Consider the following 19,818-nt stretch of genomic DNA (forward strand, 5'->3'; position numbering starts at 1 on the left):
ATAAGAGATCGAGGACGCCCTATTCCTATCAGCGACCACCATTCATTTCTATCCAATGAAGATAACTTTTTTTTTTAAATGTGTTATACCTACAAATTATACTCTCACATAGCCTGTATATAAGTGACAAGCAAAAAAGGAAAGTAACAAAAGTTTTCTTTTCTTTCTCTTCTTTAGGTTTATGAGGTCTGCATTGTTACCAAGAAGTGATATGGTTTGCAGCTGTATGAGCTTAACTTTTGGTATCCTGGTTCTTTTGTGCCCATTTGGTTTGACTAGACCAGTTTTTGTTAGCTACTGGTGCAATATACATGCTGTCAGAGGTAGAGTGAAACTTTTTGCCACTGAGGAGAATGTAGCAAAACAGGAGGAGAGGAAGAGGAGGAGGAAGCGGGGAAGGAGGAAGAGGAATTCGAGATAGAGCTCAGAGTTAGGGATTTTTTTTGTATTTGTTTTCACTCAGGGTGCCCTGAATTAAAAGTAATGAGACGTACTGTACTAATCCTTATTTTACACACTAGTGTTAAGAATAACAGTGCTGTTTCACATACATCACAGCTTCTAGAAATAAAGACGTGTGGGTATGACATACCTCATTTTTGGGATTATTTAACCCTTCGTAGCCTAGAACATATAATAGCTCTGTAAGAAAGGACTGTCCAGTGTCATTAGCAGACTAGAAAGCAGAGTGAGGTCAAAGGATTCTGGGAGCACCATGATAAAATATAACCCATTCAGAGCCTGGTTATGTGCTTTCATGTCACTTTAAGCAGGTGTGCTGGCAGATGGACTTTCAACATGTGGATAGATGGATTCACTTGCTCATCAGAAGTTTCTAAACTAAAAAGCCAAAAAAAAAAAAAAAAAAAAAACCAAAACCACCACCTGAACAAAATTAAAGCCAACTTGTACATGAAAATACAGGGGGAAATGCAAATAATGTTAGGCTAAAGAGATTTAGGATTACCTCTATGCAGATATTTAAAAGCCATGTAAAACTGTATCCAAAGGCTTTATTTAAAAACAAAACCAAACCCAAGTTAACGGACCACTTTAGATTTTTAAATAAATGCCTGGTGTGTATATGTACATGGAGTAGTGTCTTCCCAGCCTTGAAAACTTTGGTTGTCTACACAGCCTGCAGCACTGCTGACTTTCCGTAAAGCACACAACCACATTCTGGGCTACCATTTTCAAAACTAACAAGTAGTTCTGGTCTGGACCCTGGACGACGAAGGGTTAATGGATTCACACTATACCTTGCTGAACATGTTTAACCTGCTGATCATTTTGGAAAGTAGTACTGGTGCTTTTCAAAATTCCAATTTTGGTCCATCAGATCAGTCTTTGGCTGACTTCCCTTTTTGTAAGAATACTGTGTAACCTGGCATTCAGCAGTGTTAAAGCTGTCAGTCTACACCTCAGCATTTGGAGCTCTAATGATTTATCTTTTTTTTTTTTTTTTTTTGTAAAATTAGAAATACTTAAACAACCTTACAGCGATACACATGCACTGTCTTTTTTTAAAAGTAGGATATCTTGTTATTTTTTTCAAAAGTCCCTAATAATGATTTTTCATCAAAAAAAAAAGAAAAGAAAAAAAAATCCACTACTACTCTATGCTACAGCTAAACTTGGTGGAATGGATCTAGCATATTTAAAAAGTTTGCTCAAAAAAAAAAAAAAAAAAGCATGCCTAGGGAGTCATTGTGACAGTGCAAAATACATTTATGTACATCCCTCTTACAAAAACACCAATATGTTAGCATTCCGTGAAGCATGCTGGTTTTCAGGGAAAAAAAAAATCCTATAAGAGAGTGAAATAGCAGCTCCGAAAGATAGCCTTTTTTTCTTTTCTTTTCTTGAGGACAACCAAAAAAGTCTTTTTTTTTTCTTTTTTCTTTTTTTTTAACTACTAGAGAAATACCACTAATACATACAGATATAAAAGCAGCATAGAAAGATACAGGTTTCTCACCAACTAGGAATAAAGAGACTAAATGTGGGCACGTGGTTAAACTACAACGCGTCTTCACAGTCGTCCAGCACGTTTACAAGAAAAACACCATTGGGAAACCTCACAGGACAGAAGTGTTTTAACACCAAGAGAACTACTAGTTTTTAATTAAAAATCCAAACAGGGTGGGGTTGAAAAAATTTAGAAAGGGGCTGGAGCTGGAGCCACCATTTTTTTAAAAATTATTTTTCAATATAAAATGAATGAGCTGGAATAGACCCAATGTCTTGCTCTGTGGAACCTTGCAAAAGTGAAGAAACGTTGAGGGTTGTTTAGAGCAGCTGGCTGGTGTCAGAGCTGCCAGGGTGCTAATAACTGCAGGCTGAGTCTCTTACTTTGTGTGTGTGTGTATATATAATTTTATATATATATATATATATAAAGGAGCCTTTTGTGTTATGGCATTTTTTTCTTGCTGTTGTGTTCACATATCCCACTGCAAAATCATCTTTCATTTTTCCTTCTGTTGACCTGGATATTATTATTTCTTTTCAGAAACAGGAAAAAAAAAACCCGAACATCTGTGTCTCCTTCCAATTTGCTACACATCTGCGCGTTATGTAGCGGGTCTTCAAAGTTCAGTTAGCAACCCACGGACGCCATTCATCTTCTCGTTAAAATGTCTACTGCTGTAGCCAATGCTCATGCCCTTGAGGGTTTTCTCTTTTTTTTTTTTCCATTATTGGATATAAAGAACATTGTGACTTTTAATATTAGCATTTTTGCTTTCAACAGCAATTAGCAATCTCTTGGTTTGCTGTTTGGTAAAGCATCGGTTAATGAGGTCATCTAGTTTAAAATCCCAGCTACTGGAAAATAACAGGGAGGAGGTCAAATCTATCATTTCATGTTATATTCTCTGCTCTCTTTTCAGTTCTCTAAGGAAAAGAAATCTTTGTTATCCACAATAAGTCATTATGACCCGTTACTGGCCTTCTGTTTTACGATCGCCTCAAGATACAGTTAGGTTCTCTCTTGCTGAAAGTACTGAAACAGGATAGTTCGTCTATAAACAAACAAAACAAAACAAAACAAAAAAAAAAAAAAAAAAAAAAACAACTTTGAGCATCTGAGGATGAGGAATTGGTTTCGTGTTGGTTGTGTTGTCTTTCCTCCGACAGTTCTGAGTGCACGTCTAGCGAGGTGTCGTCTCTATGGTGGAAGGGGTCCCTGGGGTGGTCGACCTGGGGGTGGCCGCTGGTGGTGTGTCCATGGGGCTCCCGGCCCCGCTGTTGGGCGTGACGGAGGAGCTGACGGCAGGCGTGTCCCCCTGCTGCTGGGCTTGCAGGGTCTGTCCACAGATGTGGTGGTGCTTCTCCCAGTCTTTGTGCTGGCAAAAGGAGCCACAGTATCGGGCCGTGTTACAGCCGCTGCAGGTCTCGCTGGCTTTACGGCCGCAGTTCCAGCAACTCTACGGGAGGAGGCAGAAGAGGGTGACATCTCCAATTAGTACCTGGACCAGGCCAAACTCTGAGAAAGAAACTAGGCAGCACTGCCCCCACCCCTTACTTTTAAGAATGGTGAGAATGGAAAATCCACGTGTGTATTTGTACACACTGAACACAACGGAGATGTAGGCTTTGGTGTGGTGACTGCCCAGACTTCAAAAACTCTTAAGACATCTACACAAACTGGTTGAAACTCTTTCCATTTTCACTGTAACATTCCTTCTTTTTAGGTTTAGTATCTTCACATCTAAATTTTCTGTTCACCCATACTAACAATTACTACAAATGAAGTTTTTCCTCTCCTAATGAGAATACCATCATGGAAAGATACAGACACCAGTCCTGGAAGAAGCTTCTTCTTTCTAGACACTAACAGGAACCACAAAGGAACTATGAGAATGCTCTGGGGACGACAGAAGATGAGATGGTTGGATGGCATCACCAACTCGATGGACATGAGTTTGAGCAAGCTCTGGGAGTTGGTGATGGACAGGGAGGTCTGGCGTGCTGCAGTCCATGGGGTCGCGAAGAGTCGGACACGACTGAACAACTGAACTGAACTGAACTATTCGATTCAAAGGAATATAATGGACTAGACAGAGGATTCTATTCCCTGCTCCAGCACAGACCAGAAAGAGTGGGGCATGCATTCAGTTCTCCCACTGCAATTAGTTATTCACTGTACCTGAAAACCAAGTGGTAGGAAAGTCTCAAAACAATCCCCTTTAACTTCAGCTCCCTCAAGACTGGATCCTTGGTTTGTTTTTTCTCTAATATATTCTAAGCACCCAGTACCTGATATATATATACATATATATATATATAGTAGGTGCTCAATAAGTATTTGCGAAATCAATGAATCAGATCACCTAATTTGGCTTTGAAAAACCAGAAATACTAAAATTGGGTAAACAACAATTCAATTTTCATATACTGCTTTCCAGCTGATGGAGTTCTTTTGACGCTCATTTGTACCTCAGCAGCTCTGAGCAGTCAGAAAAGCAGAGGAAATTAAAAACTCTAGTGAGTTCTAGCACCCTAGCAAGCCTACTGCCCGTCTCCATGGGTGCTTTCCAAGAAGTGAGAAAAGCAGAAATGAGGCTGCCTCTGAGATACACACACCATGAAGCTGGGCACAGGTGCACTAGAGACGGAAAAGCCCCTGCCTGGGAAGACCCTGGGAAATGAGGGAGCTTCGGGGAGCACACTGACGATGACAGCACCCTAAGGGCCCTTCTAGGAGGAGGGGGAAACTCAGGAAGCCTCCTTGAAATGTTTGTGCCTCCTTTGGCAAGACCATCCATTGTGCAATGTTGTATCAAGCGATCTTAGCTCTGTACCATTCATTGTTTTATTCTTTATCTTCCTTGGTTTTATTTTCCTGCCAAACAAACCTCTGACTATAATCTGGTAACCCCAACCAGCTGAAAGTATGTGGCTGTTATCACAATTAAAATATAGTTTTTTAAAGCCCTGACCTATGTGGATATGGAAAAAATCTCCCCACTGTGTTTCCTGCGATTATTTTTGCTTTCAGCATGCTGGTGGTTTGGGCCACGGTGGGCTCATAAGCCTATTAAAATTGCCCCAGTAGAATGTCAGCTCATCACCCTGGACTGTGTGCTTTTACCACTGTGCAAAATATGCTAAGGAAATTTTAGCATTCATCCTAATTTGGCTAACAAATAAAGGGCTCTTAGAGTCTTTCGAGTCCTTGAAGCCTATAAACTCAAGAACGATAGCATAAAACTTTTAGAAAGAGCTCAGTCCTGTGTTCAGCTCAGTCCTGTGTTCATATTTCTTTACCACTCAGAAATGACAGCCCAATGAAGAGGAAAAAATAAAAACTTTAAGATCTCAAAGTCGGGCCAGTAGCAGGTGTTTCAAGTGAACATAGCTAAGGAAATCTAGAAGTTTGATTTCTATGCTAATGTTATAAATAAAAATGGAATTACAATTAATAGTCAGTACCAGAACAAAGTAATTTTTTTCTACTGCAGTTTAATTTTCCCGGGAAAATATCTCAAAAAAATATGTACCTCTGATCAGAGGCTTCATGACCATAACCAGAAGCCCTTCTTTCTCAAAATTAACTCAGTCTTATTGCATGGACAATGGTGCCACAAAGACCTGAACAAACATGGGCCTGTCCATCCTCCAGAGCAGCGAGGTATGACACTCAGCACTCAGGGTGGTTTACTTCCTTGAGCTGTAGGCATTTCGAATAATGCCAGCTGGATCCTGGAACAAACTCAGAAATAAGTGAAATTCCTAAATTACATCAGAAAATCCCAACTAGAGAACACAGACTTAGATCCAAAACAATATTTTAAGGAAATTAAACATCTAATCTGAGTCAAGTGGCTTCTTTAGGAAATACCCTGGTGTAAGTCCTATCCGTTTCCTGGCAGAGTCACATCTTGGCAGACACAAAGCAGTAACTGCCCAGTTCTCAATGGCTCCTTCAGATTGAAATCAGATGTAGGTAACTGTCTCAATTTAAGTTGATTGAACACACAGACTAAACCAGGTAATTACAAATGCATGTGTGGGGGAATGGAAAAAGGAGACAGAATGGGGACTTCTTTATTTTTTAAAGTGTTTTGAAAGATGGGAACAATTTTAAGAATAAAAAAGTGGAATAATGCCAAATATGGAAACAGATGTTTTGGATTATAAAGCTGCTGGGAAACGAGACTTTTTTGCTGAGCATCCTGGATTCTAATCCAGGATTCAAGGGCTTTAGTTTTACCTCCAGTCCCATTCTGAAGTTGTTCAGTCCCATTCATTTAGCACCCACTACTGAGACAAAAACAACCTACGATGTTAGAAAGGTGCAACAAAGAGTAATTCAAATAAGCTGGTGGGAAAAAAAACACCTGCCTATTTTTTATTGCTCTTGACAATGCGTTGCAATGAAGGTGTGGGAAACTTTATCTCAAGTGTTCAACAAATGGGAAACTCCAAAGTGCAGATTCCTTTTTAAAAGTTCATTAGAGGGACAGGGACTTCCCTGGCGGTCCACTGGCTAAGACTATGTGCTCCCAATGCAGGGGGCCAGGTTCAATCCCTGGTCAGGGAACTGGATCCCACATGAAATAGAGTTCCCTGCCGCCTGCTGAGAACAAAGAGTTTTTGCATGCCACAGTGAAAACTGAAAATCCGTGTGCTGCAACTAAGACTCAGCACAGTCAAATAAATAAAAAATATTTTTTAAAAAAGTTATTAGAAAACAGGCAAAGCAATTTCCACTAATTCCTTCTGGGTGGCTCTACCAAATTCCCTGTTAGCTAATCCATACCTGTCGGAGAAGGCAATGGCACCCCACTCCAGTACTCTTGCCTGGAAAATCCCATGGGCGGAGGAGCCTGGTAGGCTGCAGTCCATGGGGTTGCAAAGAGTCGGACACAACTGAGCGACTTCACTTTCACTTTTCACTTTCATGCATTGGAGAAGGAAATGGCAACCCACTCCAGTGTTGTTGCCTGGAAAATCCCATGGACGGAGGAGCCTGGTAGGCTGCAGACCATGGGGTCGCAAAGAGTCGGACACGACTGATCGACTTAGCAGCAGCAGCAGCAACAACAGCAGCAATCCATACCTCTAAGATCGATGCCTGACCAGGGGCACTTGGTCTCTCAACCATCACTTCTGGGAACCATGGATCTTATCAGTACTTGTGAGTGCAGAATCTTATGAGTACGCTAATTTGAATCATTTTTAGTTTCTAAGCTTTCCGTCATTCACAAAGGTGGAAAACTGCAAATTACGTATGATAGCCAGGGGTATATCCATAAAGGCAGGGTGTTAAGGTGGTCAACGGCTTCATCTAACTTTACGTTTTTCAATTTGTGCTTTTCATATTCAAGCTAGTACTTCCTAATAGTTGCTTATTTTCTTCATTGATTTTTCAGATAAATGAGCTTTGCTTTCAGTCTTTTAAGCAATGATTCTGGTGACAATTACCACAATAGTATTGATGTCTCAAGAATACCATTTCATAGCAAATTTTGTTCCCAAAGTCCATGGCACTTTATAGTCTTCCTTTATTTGTGATAATATTATTCTTTTTTCAGCATAAGGAATATTTTTCCTCCCTATCATGAGAATCAGCCGCTTTCCAAAGCTAGGCTAGGACTCAGATGAAGAATAGGAGGCAGAACACAGCCCTCCCTTTATAAACATCCCAACACTACATACGGATGTGGAAATGACGAACTGAAGCTTTTGGTGCCAGAGCTGCATGTCAAAGACGACTGACACTCGTCTCATATCAACAATTCTTTTTGTCCCTATGAACAAAATTATTTCCTTCATCTGGTTGTTTTAGATACAGAGAGAATGGTCTTTCTGTCGTACTAGCAATAGCTTTTCTGGTTCTTACCATTGGAAATTCCTTTTACAAGAAACAAAACGTTTTCTCCTAAGAAGTTTCTGCAGCTCTTATCCATCTATAATTCTCAAAACAAAACCAAAACCCCCCCAAAAAACCTTGCACACAAGTGATGCCCAAAGAATAAAGCAGAATGATTATAACTGAAATTCCCAAAATCTAAGTAACTTTTTACAGCAAATAACTTCCATATCTCTGAAATTGCACAGGCAAGGTTTGATTCATCATGCCTTTGGACTGCAAACCACTCTTTCTAAAATGACACACTTTGTCCACTGCAGATCTTTCTCATAACCTGTTTTGGCAGGAATAATGTTAGAAGGACACTGCAACCGTAAATGTTGACAGACATTGGACAAGGAAGTTGCAACCAAAGAAAAAGTATTATCACGGTATGTAATGGAAATGGCTTCCAATTTTGAGTGGCTTCAGAGTAGCTCCTTCTTGGTTTTTCACTTCCAGCTATGTCACTTAGTGGCTTTAGAACCACAGGCAAAGTACTTAACCTCCTAGAGTAGCAGTACCTACAAAGTAGGAAGGATAACTATAGGATTATTCAGGACTATATCAGTGCTAACTAAGGGGTCCAGATGCTCAGTGGATCCTGAATAAATGGCAGGAACTGATACCACCTCCTCCTTTTAGCACTACATACATCTTTGCATGGCACAACCTTTACAATCAGAAAGCTCATGGTCCTGTGCCTCCCCTTGAGGGACACTGACAGCTACAGAGACAGAACATGTCCCCACTTCCACTAAAATGCCATTAGTGGCCACTTACTTTTTCTCCTTCCTCACTTCCCTCAGATCTTCTGAAGATTTACTACTGACCATTTTCCCATTCCTCCTTTTTAAAGATAATATCCATCACTGGGACTTTCTTGCAGTCCAGTGACTAAGACTCCATGCTCCCAAAGCAAGAAGCCTGGGTTCCATCCTTGGTTGGGGAACCAAGATTCCACACGCCACGTGGCACAGACAAAAAAAAAATTGTTTTTAATTAAAAAACAATTTTCCTTGTGGCACGTCTCTCTAACTTTGGCTTTGAGATAACAAAAATTCTGTTTCTTATACTATAACCTCTCTGCCTGCTAATTTTTTATGTCCCCCTAAATATTTGGCAAGGAGGGAAGTCGGCATAAAGAAAAGAAATACACTTTCCTCCCTACGCGTTCCCTTTCAGTCATGGTTTTAACTATTAGCTGTAAGAAAATGACTCTTAAATCATCTTCCAGCCTTCATTTCCTTCGTGAGCTTCTCTTCCTATCACATGCCTGTTCTGTAGCACTACCAGGATGCTCCCCTGTTATCTGAGTCAGTAATCCCTAAACTCGACTCCCTGGCGTGGTCCTTTTCAGTCACTGGCAACAATCAGGCCCAAGACCTTGTCATCTCATTGGAAACTCCCCAACAACCTCTCAGAGCCAAACCCGACAGACCTTGCTTCTCCCCTGATCTCCCTTCCTTTCCAATCTCACAATCATTATTGAAATTCCTTCCCTGCCCTTCCTGTTACTGCTAAGTCACTTCAGGCTTGTCCGACTCTGTGCGACCCCATAGACGGCAGCCCACCAGGCTCCACCGTCCCTGGGATTCTCCAGGCAAGAACTCTGGAGTGGGTTGCCATTTCCTTCTCCAATTCTTCCTATTCCTGTTACAATAGCTTCTTAATGGATTTTTTTGGTCTCCCTCTTATGTATTCACACTGCTCATTTGTAAGGTGAATTTTATAAAAAATATTTCTACTTATCTTACTTGTACCTCTTATCCACTTTCCTAGATAAGTCACAGAAACATTATCCCAGTTTTATAGATGAGAAAACCAAAGTTCCAAGAGATGAATCACTCCAGATCATTCCGGGCCCAATGGACCAGCCATTACACCATGAACATCTATGGATTCAGATAGCCGGCCTTTTAGTAAATGAAACAGATAAGCAAAAATCTTGAGTTAACATAGAATCAGCTCCTACTATGAAAGCTCCAGATTCTTCTGGGGATCAACAAGGCTGATCAGAATGTGAGGGCTTTTCCAGGAGGCATGTTGGGAGACTTTGTGGTGGCTACATGCTACAGAGTCCACTGGGGCCATTCCCAGAGGCTGGGCCGCACTGCACAGGCTCCACTGGGGAGGGCTCCATGAATTCTAGAGGGGGTAATAAAGATGAACCTCTCAGATTGACCTGTTTACAATATTAGGGCTCAGAAAGTTCTGGAAACAGAGTCTGAAGGTTCAATCAGTGTTTCTACTTAAGTGCCTCAAAACCACCCAATATAAGCATGTGTATTTCTGCACCTACCTAGGAATATGAATAAAGACTGCTTCAGTCTGTGGTGAAATAACACTTTAATAGCTTCAACACAAAACTAACTATTGGAACAGCACAATTATTGACTCTCTCTTTGAGGCTCAATTCCAATCATGTCCTTTGAATCCCTGAATTAGAAAAAGTTACGGGTCTCAAAGAAAAGCTGCAGCATGTTCCTTCTGAAATAGTTCTAATCTAACAATATTCACTGGAAAAAAAAAGACTATATATGTTTACAGATAGGAACTAGAAGTGAATATAGAAAAAAATAAAACATTTGAAGATGGCCAGATTCAATGAATTTCCTTTCTTTTGATTTTATGCTAATTCTGGCTTTACATTCTTGATGAAACATGTAATACACTTAAAGAGATAAAGTACAGAAAACGTCATTTGTTTGTGTCTGCCTAAGCAGTCCAGTAACTTTCCTATGGTTGGTGATAACTATTACTAGTCTATAAACCAAAGTGAAATTAGAGAACGGATGAGGCAGTATGGGGGTGGCGTGGACAGTGTGTGGAGGGTAGCTACAGAATAGCTGCTGACTTATCCTTAAGTATCAGATGAAACGAAACTTCTTTCCAGAAGCCTTTGCACTAAAGTCCATGAAGACTCATAATTTAGTGATCTGACTCTTCTAATGAATTATAGTGCACACAAAGGTAGGGACCTGTGTACCTTCAGTGCCTGGTGCTATCCCTGTCATATAATAAAAGCTCAATGATTTGTTACTGAAAGAATAAACACATAAATGAATATAATTTAGAGCAATATGTATCAAATAACAAGTCACAAACACGAGTTTTTAAACGAATATCAATTCATTTCTGGGTACAGATTGAAAAATCAATGGATCCTACATTTAATGGGAATATATACAAATTTCAATCAATTGCTATGATGGCTAGACCAATTATTAATTTCAACAAATAAAGAACAATCCAGAAAGTTTCTGGAGCACTGTGCTATATGGATCTTTGTTGCTGTTGTTCAGTCTCTAAGTTGTGTCCAATTCTTTGTGACACCATGGACTGTGGGACACCAAGTTCCTCTGTCCTCCACCATCTCACAGGGCTTGCTCAAATTCATGTCCATCGAGTCCGTGATACTATCCAACCATCTCATTGTCTGCTGTCATCCTCTGCTTTTGACTTCAATCTCTCCCAGCATCAGGGTATTTTCCAATGAGTCGACTCCTCACATCAGGTGGCCAAAGTACTGTAGTTAAGCTTCAGGAATAGTCTTTCTAATAAACATTTAGGGTTGATTTCCTATAAGATTGACTGCTTTGATCTCCCTGCAGTCAAGGAACTTTCAAGAGTTTTTCCCAGCACTACAATTCAAAAGCATCAATTTTTTGGTGCTCGATTCTTTATGCTCCAACTCTCACATCCGTACATGACAACTGGGAAAACTGTCTTTGACTACATGAACCTGCTTTTTAATATGCTACCTAGGTTGGTAATAGCTTTCCAAGCAGCAAGTGTCTTAATTTCATGGATGCAGTCGCCATCTGAAGTGATTTTGGAGCCCATGAAAATAAAATCTGTTACTGCTTCCACTTTCCCCGCTTCTATTTGCCAAGAAGTGGTGGGACTACATGCCATGACCTTCATTTTTTAAATCGCGAGTTTCAAGCCAGCTTTTTCACTCTCTCACCTTCATCAAGAGGCTCTTTAGTTCCTCTTCACTTTCCGTCATTACAGTTGTATCATCTGCATATCTGAGGTTGTTGATATTTCTCCTGGCCATCTTGATTCCAGTTCATGCTTCATCCAGCCAAGCATTTCGCATGATGTACTCTGCATATAAGTTAAATGAGTAGAGGGACAATGTACAGCCTTGACGTACTCCTTTCCCAACTCTGAACCAGTCAGTTGTTCTATGTAAGGTTCTAACTGTTGCTTCTTCACCCGCATACAGGTTTCTCAGAAGACAGGTAAAGTGGTCTGGTATTCCCATCTCTTTAAGAATTTTCCACAAGTTGTTGTGATCCACACGTTAAAGGCTTTCACACAGTCAATGAAGCAGAAGTAGATGTTTCTCTGGAACTCACTTGCTTTCTCCATGATCCAGCCAAGGTTGGCAATTTGATTCCCAGTTCCTTTGCCTCTTTGAAACCCAGCCTGTACATCTGGAAATTCTCAGTTGACATACTGCTAAAGCCTGGCTTAGAGGATTTTGAGCATGACACTGGTAGCATGTGAAATGAGCATAATTGTACAGCAGTTTGAACATTCTTTGGCATTGCCCTTCTTTGGGACTGGAATGAAAACTGACCTTTTCCAGTCTTGTGGCCACTGCTGAGTTTTCCACATTTGCTGACATACTGAGTGCAGCACTTTAACAGTATCATCTTTTAGGATTTGAAATACCTCAGCTGGAATTTCATCACCTCCACTAGCTTTGTTTGTAGCAGTGCTTTCTAAGGCCCACTTGACTTCACACTCCAGGATGTCTGGCTCTTGGTGAGTGATCACACCACTGTGATTATCTGGATTATTAAGATCTTCCTTGTATAGTTCCAGTATGTATTCTTGCCACCTCTTCTTAATCTCTTCTGCTTCTGTTAGGTCCTTATGGTTTCTGTCTTTTGTCATGTCCATCCTTGCATGAAATGTTCCCTTGATATCTCCAATTTTCTTGAAGACCTCTCTAGTCTTGCCCAGTCTATTGCTTTCCTCTATTTCTTTGCATTGTTCACTTTTAAAAGGCCTTCTTATCTCTCCTTGCTATTCTCTGGAACTCTGTGTTCAGTTGGGTATATCTTTCCCTTTCTCCTGTGCCTTTTGCTTCTCTTCTTTCCTTAGTTATCATTAAGCCTCCTCAGACAACCACTTTGCCTTCTTGCATTTCTTTTTCTTTGGGATAATTTTGGTCACTGCCTCCTGAACAGTCTTATGAACCTCTGTCCACAGTTCTTCAGACATTCTGTCTACCAGATCTAATCCCCTGAATTATTCATCACCTACACTGTATAATCAAAAAGGATTTGATTTAGGTCATATCTGAATGACCTGATGGTTTTTCCTTACTTCAATTTAAGCCTGAATTTTGTAGTAAGGAGCTCATGATCTGAGCCACAGTCAGCTCCAGGTCTTAATTTTGCTAACTCTATAGAGCTTCTCCATCTTTGGCTGCAAAGAACATCATCAATCTGATTTTGGTATTGACCATCTGGTGAGGTCCATGTGTAGAGTCAAATTGTGCTGTTGGAAAAGGGTGTTTGCTATGACTAGCATGTTCTCTTGACAAAACTCTGTTAGCCTTTGCCCTGTTTCACTTTGCACTCCAAGGCCAAGTTCAGTTCAGTTCAGTCGCTCAGTCCTGTCCGACTCTTTGTGACCCCATGAACTGTAACATGCCAGGCCTCCCTGTCCATCACCAACTCCTGGAGTTCACTCAGACTCACATCCATCAAGTCGGTGATGCCATCCAGCCATCTCATCCTCTGTCGTCCCCTTCTCCTCCTGCCTCCCATCCCTCCCTGCATCAGAGTCTTTTCCAATGAGTCAACTCTTCGTATCAGGTGGACAAAGTACTGGAGTTTCAGCTTTAGCCTCATTCCTTCCAAAGAAATCCCAGGGCTGATCTCCTTCAGAATGGACTGTTTGGGTCTCCTTGCAGTCCAAGGGACTCTCAAGAGTCTTCTCCAACACCACAGTTCAAAAGCATCAATTCTTCGGTGCTCAGCTTTCTTCACAGTCCAACTCTCACATCCATACATGACCACTGGAAAAACCATAGCCTTGACTAGACAGAACTTTGTTGGCAAAGTAATGCCACACTTGCCTATTAAGGCTACCTCTTGACTTCTGACTTTTGCATGTCAATCCCCTGTGACAAAAAGGACATCATTTTTTGCTGTGTTGTAGGTCTTCACAGAATCAGTCAACTTTAGTTTCTTTGGCATCAGTGGTTGGGGCACAGGCATGGATTACTGTGATGTTGAATGGTTTGCCTTGGAAAGCAACCAAGATCATTCTGTCCTTTTTGGGACTGTGCCCAAGTATTGCATTTTGGACTCTTTCATTGACTATGAGGGCTACTCCATTTCTTTTAAGGTGTTCTTGCTCACAGTAGTAGATATAATTGTCATCAGAATTAAATTTGCCCTTTTCTGTCCATTTTAGTTCATCTATTCCTAAGATTTGAGGTTCAGTCTTGCCATCTCCTGCTTAGCCACATCCAATTTACCTTGACTCATGGACAAAACATTCCAGGTTCCTATGCAATATTGTTCTTTACAGCATCAGACTTTACTTTCCCCAGCAGACACATCCACAGCTGAGGGTCATTTCCACCCTGGCCCAGCTGTGTCACTCTTACTGGAGCTATTAGTAATTGCTCTCTGCTCTTCCCCAGTAGCATATTGGACACCTTATGATCTGGGAGGCTCATCTTCTAGTACTATATCTTTTTGCCTTTTCATATATTCCATGGGGTTTTCTAGGCAAGAGTACTGGAGTGGGTTGCTGTTTCTTTCTCCAGTGGACCACGTCAGAACTCTTCATTAGGACCCGTCCATCTTGGGAGGCCCTTCACAGCATGGTTCTTAGCTTCATTGAGTGACACAAGCCCTTTTTTCGCCATGTCAAGGCTCTGATCCATGAAGGGGATGTGGATCTTATTTGAGGCCAAATGGCTAAAACTCAAGAAATCTCTCTGAATATAAAAATATAGATAAGAATTCTGAGTAGATCTACACTGCCTTCTCTGCAGATCAGCTGGGCCATGAAGTCCTAACCTAACACAGTCCCCTATCCTGGGGCCAACCGTGGTAAGGTTGGAGTAGGAAAGGGAACTCTATCCAAACCCAAGGAAACCAGATCTGTTCTGGCTCTGTTCCAAAAGGGCCTACAATTTTCTAGACTTGAGGTGACTTCTAAGCATCACTGCTGGGGTGACTTTTATCAGGTCATTTCTTCTAAAAGGTGTACATTCTTTAATGTGAGGAAAGAATAGGGTGCAGGAAAATAATTGCTGGATTCCAAATTGTGTACTCAGTCTTAAATGAAAAATAAACAGTTCCTGAGAGGGAAGAAAAGTATTTACTTACAAATTCAAGCTAAGGTTGAGTAGAAGATACAACTTTGATTGTTCTCAGACACCATTATTCCTCAGGGGAATTAGCAGCATTAATTTATGACTAATAGATTAACTCCCCCCCCTTTTATTGTCAAGTCCTTGATTAAACCCTTTGTGTGTGTGTTTGGGGTGTGTGTGTGTGTGTGTGTGTGTGTGTAGACTCATGGGCAAGTCTGAAGGAGTCTGGGCTTCATTCAAATAAAATCTCTCTTCCATCTTGGAAAACGTCTATATTACTTTTGCTGAGAAGAGGCTTGATGCCTCAAGAGGTCAATCACCCACAAGTCTTGAAAGTGATCTTGCGGTTTAAGAATAAAAGTAGGAAACCAGATTAAAATTGCCTTTCTTTATCTGTATCCCAAAATACCTTCAATATCCTTATTTCATTGTTCTGAAACAAAGTAAGGAGGGTGGTCTGCTGAGAGCCCCAGTGGAGATCCTGCCAACCCCCAGCTGTGTGACTAGCCAAGTGAGCCTCTTCACCTGCAATGTGATTAAAAATGATTATGCCTCAGAGTTGTAGCCACCACATGAGATGAGAAAGCCAAAGCTTTTAGAGGTTTAGTGTTTTTTTTTTTTTCAAAATCATAGAATTATGGAGCCAGAAATTAAATGTGGCCCTCTGACTTCCAAGCCTTTTCTACTAGCATAGTCTACTTTAAAATCCTTGAGAAATGTCACTGAAGACTAGGGTAGTCCTATATTAAAAATCAGTTTCTCAAGACATCCAAAAAGAAAGAAAACAGTTACTTGCGAAGATCACTCATATCTAGGTTATTTCATCCTATCTACTATTTATAGCTACTGCTTGATACACCAGATTTTTATAATGCTAAATACCAGTGTCAAGTTCATATATTCTTCTGGATATTAGATATAAAGGTACAATTATAGATACTAAAGAGATATAGCACTATTAGCCAAATATAAAGATTTAATTCTCAATTTCTCTAAGATATTTATCTTCATAATTTAGTGACCTATAAAATATTCTTATAATGCATAACAGCTCTAAAATGTTTATATGAAAGTGATAATGTTTTAATGATGGTAACAACTGTGCCTCACAGTATCACTAACTTGAATAGAGCAGGACAAATTCTGTCCAAACGATGGTAATAAAATGTTCTTTTAAAAACCACGAAACAGAGCCCTTAAATATCTTAGCCATAAGATGCCGATAAAATTGAATTCATATCTAGTTTAATTAAACAATGGAAGTCAGGAGGTAAAGGGTAGAAAACTTCCCTTTGTCCCTCTTTTCCTGAGAAACTTTCAAAGGTTGAAAATCAATTCCTTTTGTCCCCTTGTTATTCATCTGCTACACATTAAATAGAAACTCTGGGTATCGAGTAATTCCCATAGGGTCTTTCATCTATGGAGAAGCCTGGTACAAATTAAATTCTTACTCTCCTTCATGAATTATAGATATGTGTTGTAGTGGACCGTTGACTTATCAGCATATGCTTTTGCTAGTTCAGCGTGGTGTGACAAGCTAATGGCAGTCCTTCTCTAAGGTTACTTTGGGTTGGGGATTGGGGTGCTGTATTAATTAATACAGAGCATTATCATATTGCTCTGACTTTACAGTCTCTGTTTAAAAGGCATCCTGTTAGACCCTGTTTCAGTTACCTCCGCGATCTTTCAGCCATTTAGGTTACCTGTGTATGTGTGTTCTAATGCACTGTAATAACACTAAAACGTGTAACATCACATCTGCCAGTGATGTGATACTTATGAAATGACCATCTTAATGGTTATTACAAATAACGTGCAAGAACAGACCGTGCAGAAGATCTCTTAGGAATTCTTAATTGAGGCAAAAGTTGGTTTAGCATTGGACTTCAGAACCAAGAGTTACGGAAATAACTTTGATCCCTGCCTGCAATATATCTTCAGGCGACACAGCTTAGACAGGGTCTCTGTCCTAAATCCTGGCTTTTGGAAGGAAACCACAGATATATACTAACCCACACACCAACACACATACACACACAGAGCAGAGTTCTCAATCTCTAGTGCTAGGAAGTTCGAAGGCTTTCACTTGAATCTGTTCCCCACCAAATATGCTAAAAACCTTTTTGCGGCAGGTGTTCTTTTAGGTCTTTAACAAAGACAAAAGTTGGTCGGCTCTCAGTCGATTTCTCAAGTGCCCGGCCTCCCTGAACCACTCCAGTTTCCCCCTCAGACACGAGTCAGTCTCTGGCCCAACATGCACCTCGGCTCGTCCCCTCCCGCCACGGCGAGACCCACCCTCGGAGCGGAAGCCTTTCCCTGAGCGGCACCCGGCGGGCCTCACCTCGCTGGAGTCCTCCTGCTGGTTGATCACGGCGAGCGCGTCTTCCGCCGCCTGCCGCTTGGCCTCGGCCACCGTGCGCTCCATCTTGGCACGCTCCGACGTGATCATGTCGTGCGCCTTCCGCTCGGCCTCGGACACGGCCTTCTGCAGCTCGGTCATGGCCTGCCGCTTCACCTCATTGACCGCCTCCTCTGCGGGCCGGGCAGGGGGGACCGGACAAGAGAACAAGCTCTGTTAGCGTGCGGCCCGGGCTCCCGACCCGTCACCACACAACGCTAGACGACACGCGTGACTCCCGGCCCCGGACTGGGCGGGTCTTCTAGACGTCTAAAGACTCACGTTCTGGAAATTTAGGAAACGCAAAGGGTGAAGCCTTGTTCCTTTAATTTACGCTCCTGGGAATACCGTTTATATTTCTGTAGCCTCACAATAACTTGACTACCAAACCAGTGCTCCCGACAGGATCCTGAGATCAGACTAAGTAGTCAGAAGACAAAAATTACCACAAGAAATCTGTCTACATAACTGAGACCCACGAAGAAGGTGTTTTGCCACAATGAAATATGAACACAGGGAGTCCATGGGTAATGCTTTCAGGAAAAGAGAGGAAGGGAATAGATTTTACACAGACACATATATAAATGCAAACACTTGTTTTGCTGGTGAAAGATACAGTAATGAAAAGGTGTCTCATAACAATTAATGCAGACCTTTGAAAGAAAATCCAAGATGAAACATAATGGAAGATCCAGCTTTTCTTTTTCTTGTCATTTCCCGAGTGATGTGGATATATGATGTGGATATATAGGGATTAAAAAAATCATTTTCTCATTTCCAAATTTTTCGGTTGTAGTATCTACTGAATCAAATACAAGTAGTTTTGCATAACTAACTGTTGCACTAGACAAATATAATTGAATCATACTGCAGGCCAAAACAATCAGGCCTGACTACAAACCTGCAAGGTGTCAAATTTGCTCTTTATTTTTGGCTGTGGAAAGGGTGCAAAGATTAGACTAATGTACAACATAAGATTGACAACTAAAACAAGTAATTTCTATTTAAAAAAATTAACTGTTTTAATTAACAGGGAAAATATCCTCCCCCTGAATTAGTTTATCTAATTTTCATCTTTATTCAAAGCAAAATGACAATGATTAATTGAAAATTTAATAAGCAGTAATTATTAACTTGGCAAATCTCGTACCAATTAACACTGTATTAAAACTAATTATGACATGTTTCATTCAAGTGTTTGCACTTAATTGTTTCACTCACTTAAAAAGCACCTTAATTGAATGTTCTGTTTAATTAAAAACATAGTTTCCTAATAAAAATGTTATACTGCAGATTAAAAATGTTGAGATACAAATACTCCTATAGTTCTTTAAATTTCTGTGTTTTATTTCACACCTCCATAGTTGATGACTTGAGGATCAGGAGAAGCCCTCCACTATTAATTAGTAATCATGACTTTTGTAGCCTCCACCATTTTTTACAGCATTATTTCTGAAGCTCACTCATTTGTAATTACTGTCTTCTAGATTTTATAAACTAAATTAAAAGGGAAAGATCCAGACAGAAAATATTAACTGAATTATGTTCAGCATTTTTTGGTTGCTTTAAGATATGTATTTAAAATCTGGATGGAAGCAGAGCACTGCACAGAGCTGGCAGCACCTTCTTCACCAGAGGTGAAAAGATACCTTTATTATCCTATCATAAAGACTTGGGCACTAGGGAAGCACTGCCCTTCTAACTGTATAGTCAGGGTCTAATTTGGTTTGAATATTCAAGGTGAATTAAAATTCTATCTAAGTGGTAATACAGGACAATAATTTTTGCTTACGATCAAAGCTGTAGCTTGACTAATTGTATATGCAAATCAGGCAATTTATATTTAAATTATGCATTCCTATTCTAATCCCACAGGCATATACAGATCAGCAAAGAGAATTGGTAGGACATTTACAAGGTGCTTGAATATTTATTACCAACAGCAAACACTCATTGATTGTTTGAAAAATACACTGAAGAAAACAGTTGCAATTTAAAAACTATATTTATGGTAGCCTTTCTCCAATTTTATAAAGACCTTTTAAACTTCAGAGTGTATTTTGCTACCTTTGCTATTGCTTTTAAAAATATTACTTTTAGGGGAAAAGTGATATAGCCTTCAATATTTGTTAGGATTCCAAATATTTAATATGTATCTTGTTATTACATTGTATTATTAGGGTAACATGCAAACTTTGAATAAGG

General features: G+C 40.4%; 1 protein-coding gene across 8 annotated transcripts in view; it reads right to left on the bottom strand.

The window, feature by feature from the left end:
• Positions 1-1,539: 1,539 nt before the first annotated feature.
• RUNX1T1 (RUNX1 partner transcriptional co-repressor 1) overlaps positions 1,540-19,818 on the bottom strand; it is a 153,493-nt gene continuing 135,214 nt past the window's right edge. For all 8 annotated transcript variants that reach the window (XM_070382937.1, XM_070382940.1, XM_070382944.1 and 5 more), the window contains 2 exons: positions 17,557-17,747; positions 1,540-3,428 (listed from right to left, as the gene is read on the bottom strand). In XM_070382937.1, coding sequence (XP_070239038.1) covers positions 3,153-3,428; positions 17,557-17,747 — 467 coding nt within the window. In that variant the 3' untranslated portion in view covers positions 1,540-3,152. The remainder of the gene's footprint in view (positions 3,429-17,556; positions 17,748-19,818) is intronic.

The sequence above is a fragment of the Bos mutus genome, chromosome 14 (assembly GCF_027580195.1).
Source record: "Bos mutus isolate GX-2022 chromosome 14, NWIPB_WYAK_1.1, whole genome shotgun sequence".
Taxonomy (NCBI): domain Eukaryota; kingdom Metazoa; phylum Chordata; class Mammalia; order Artiodactyla; family Bovidae; genus Bos; species Bos mutus.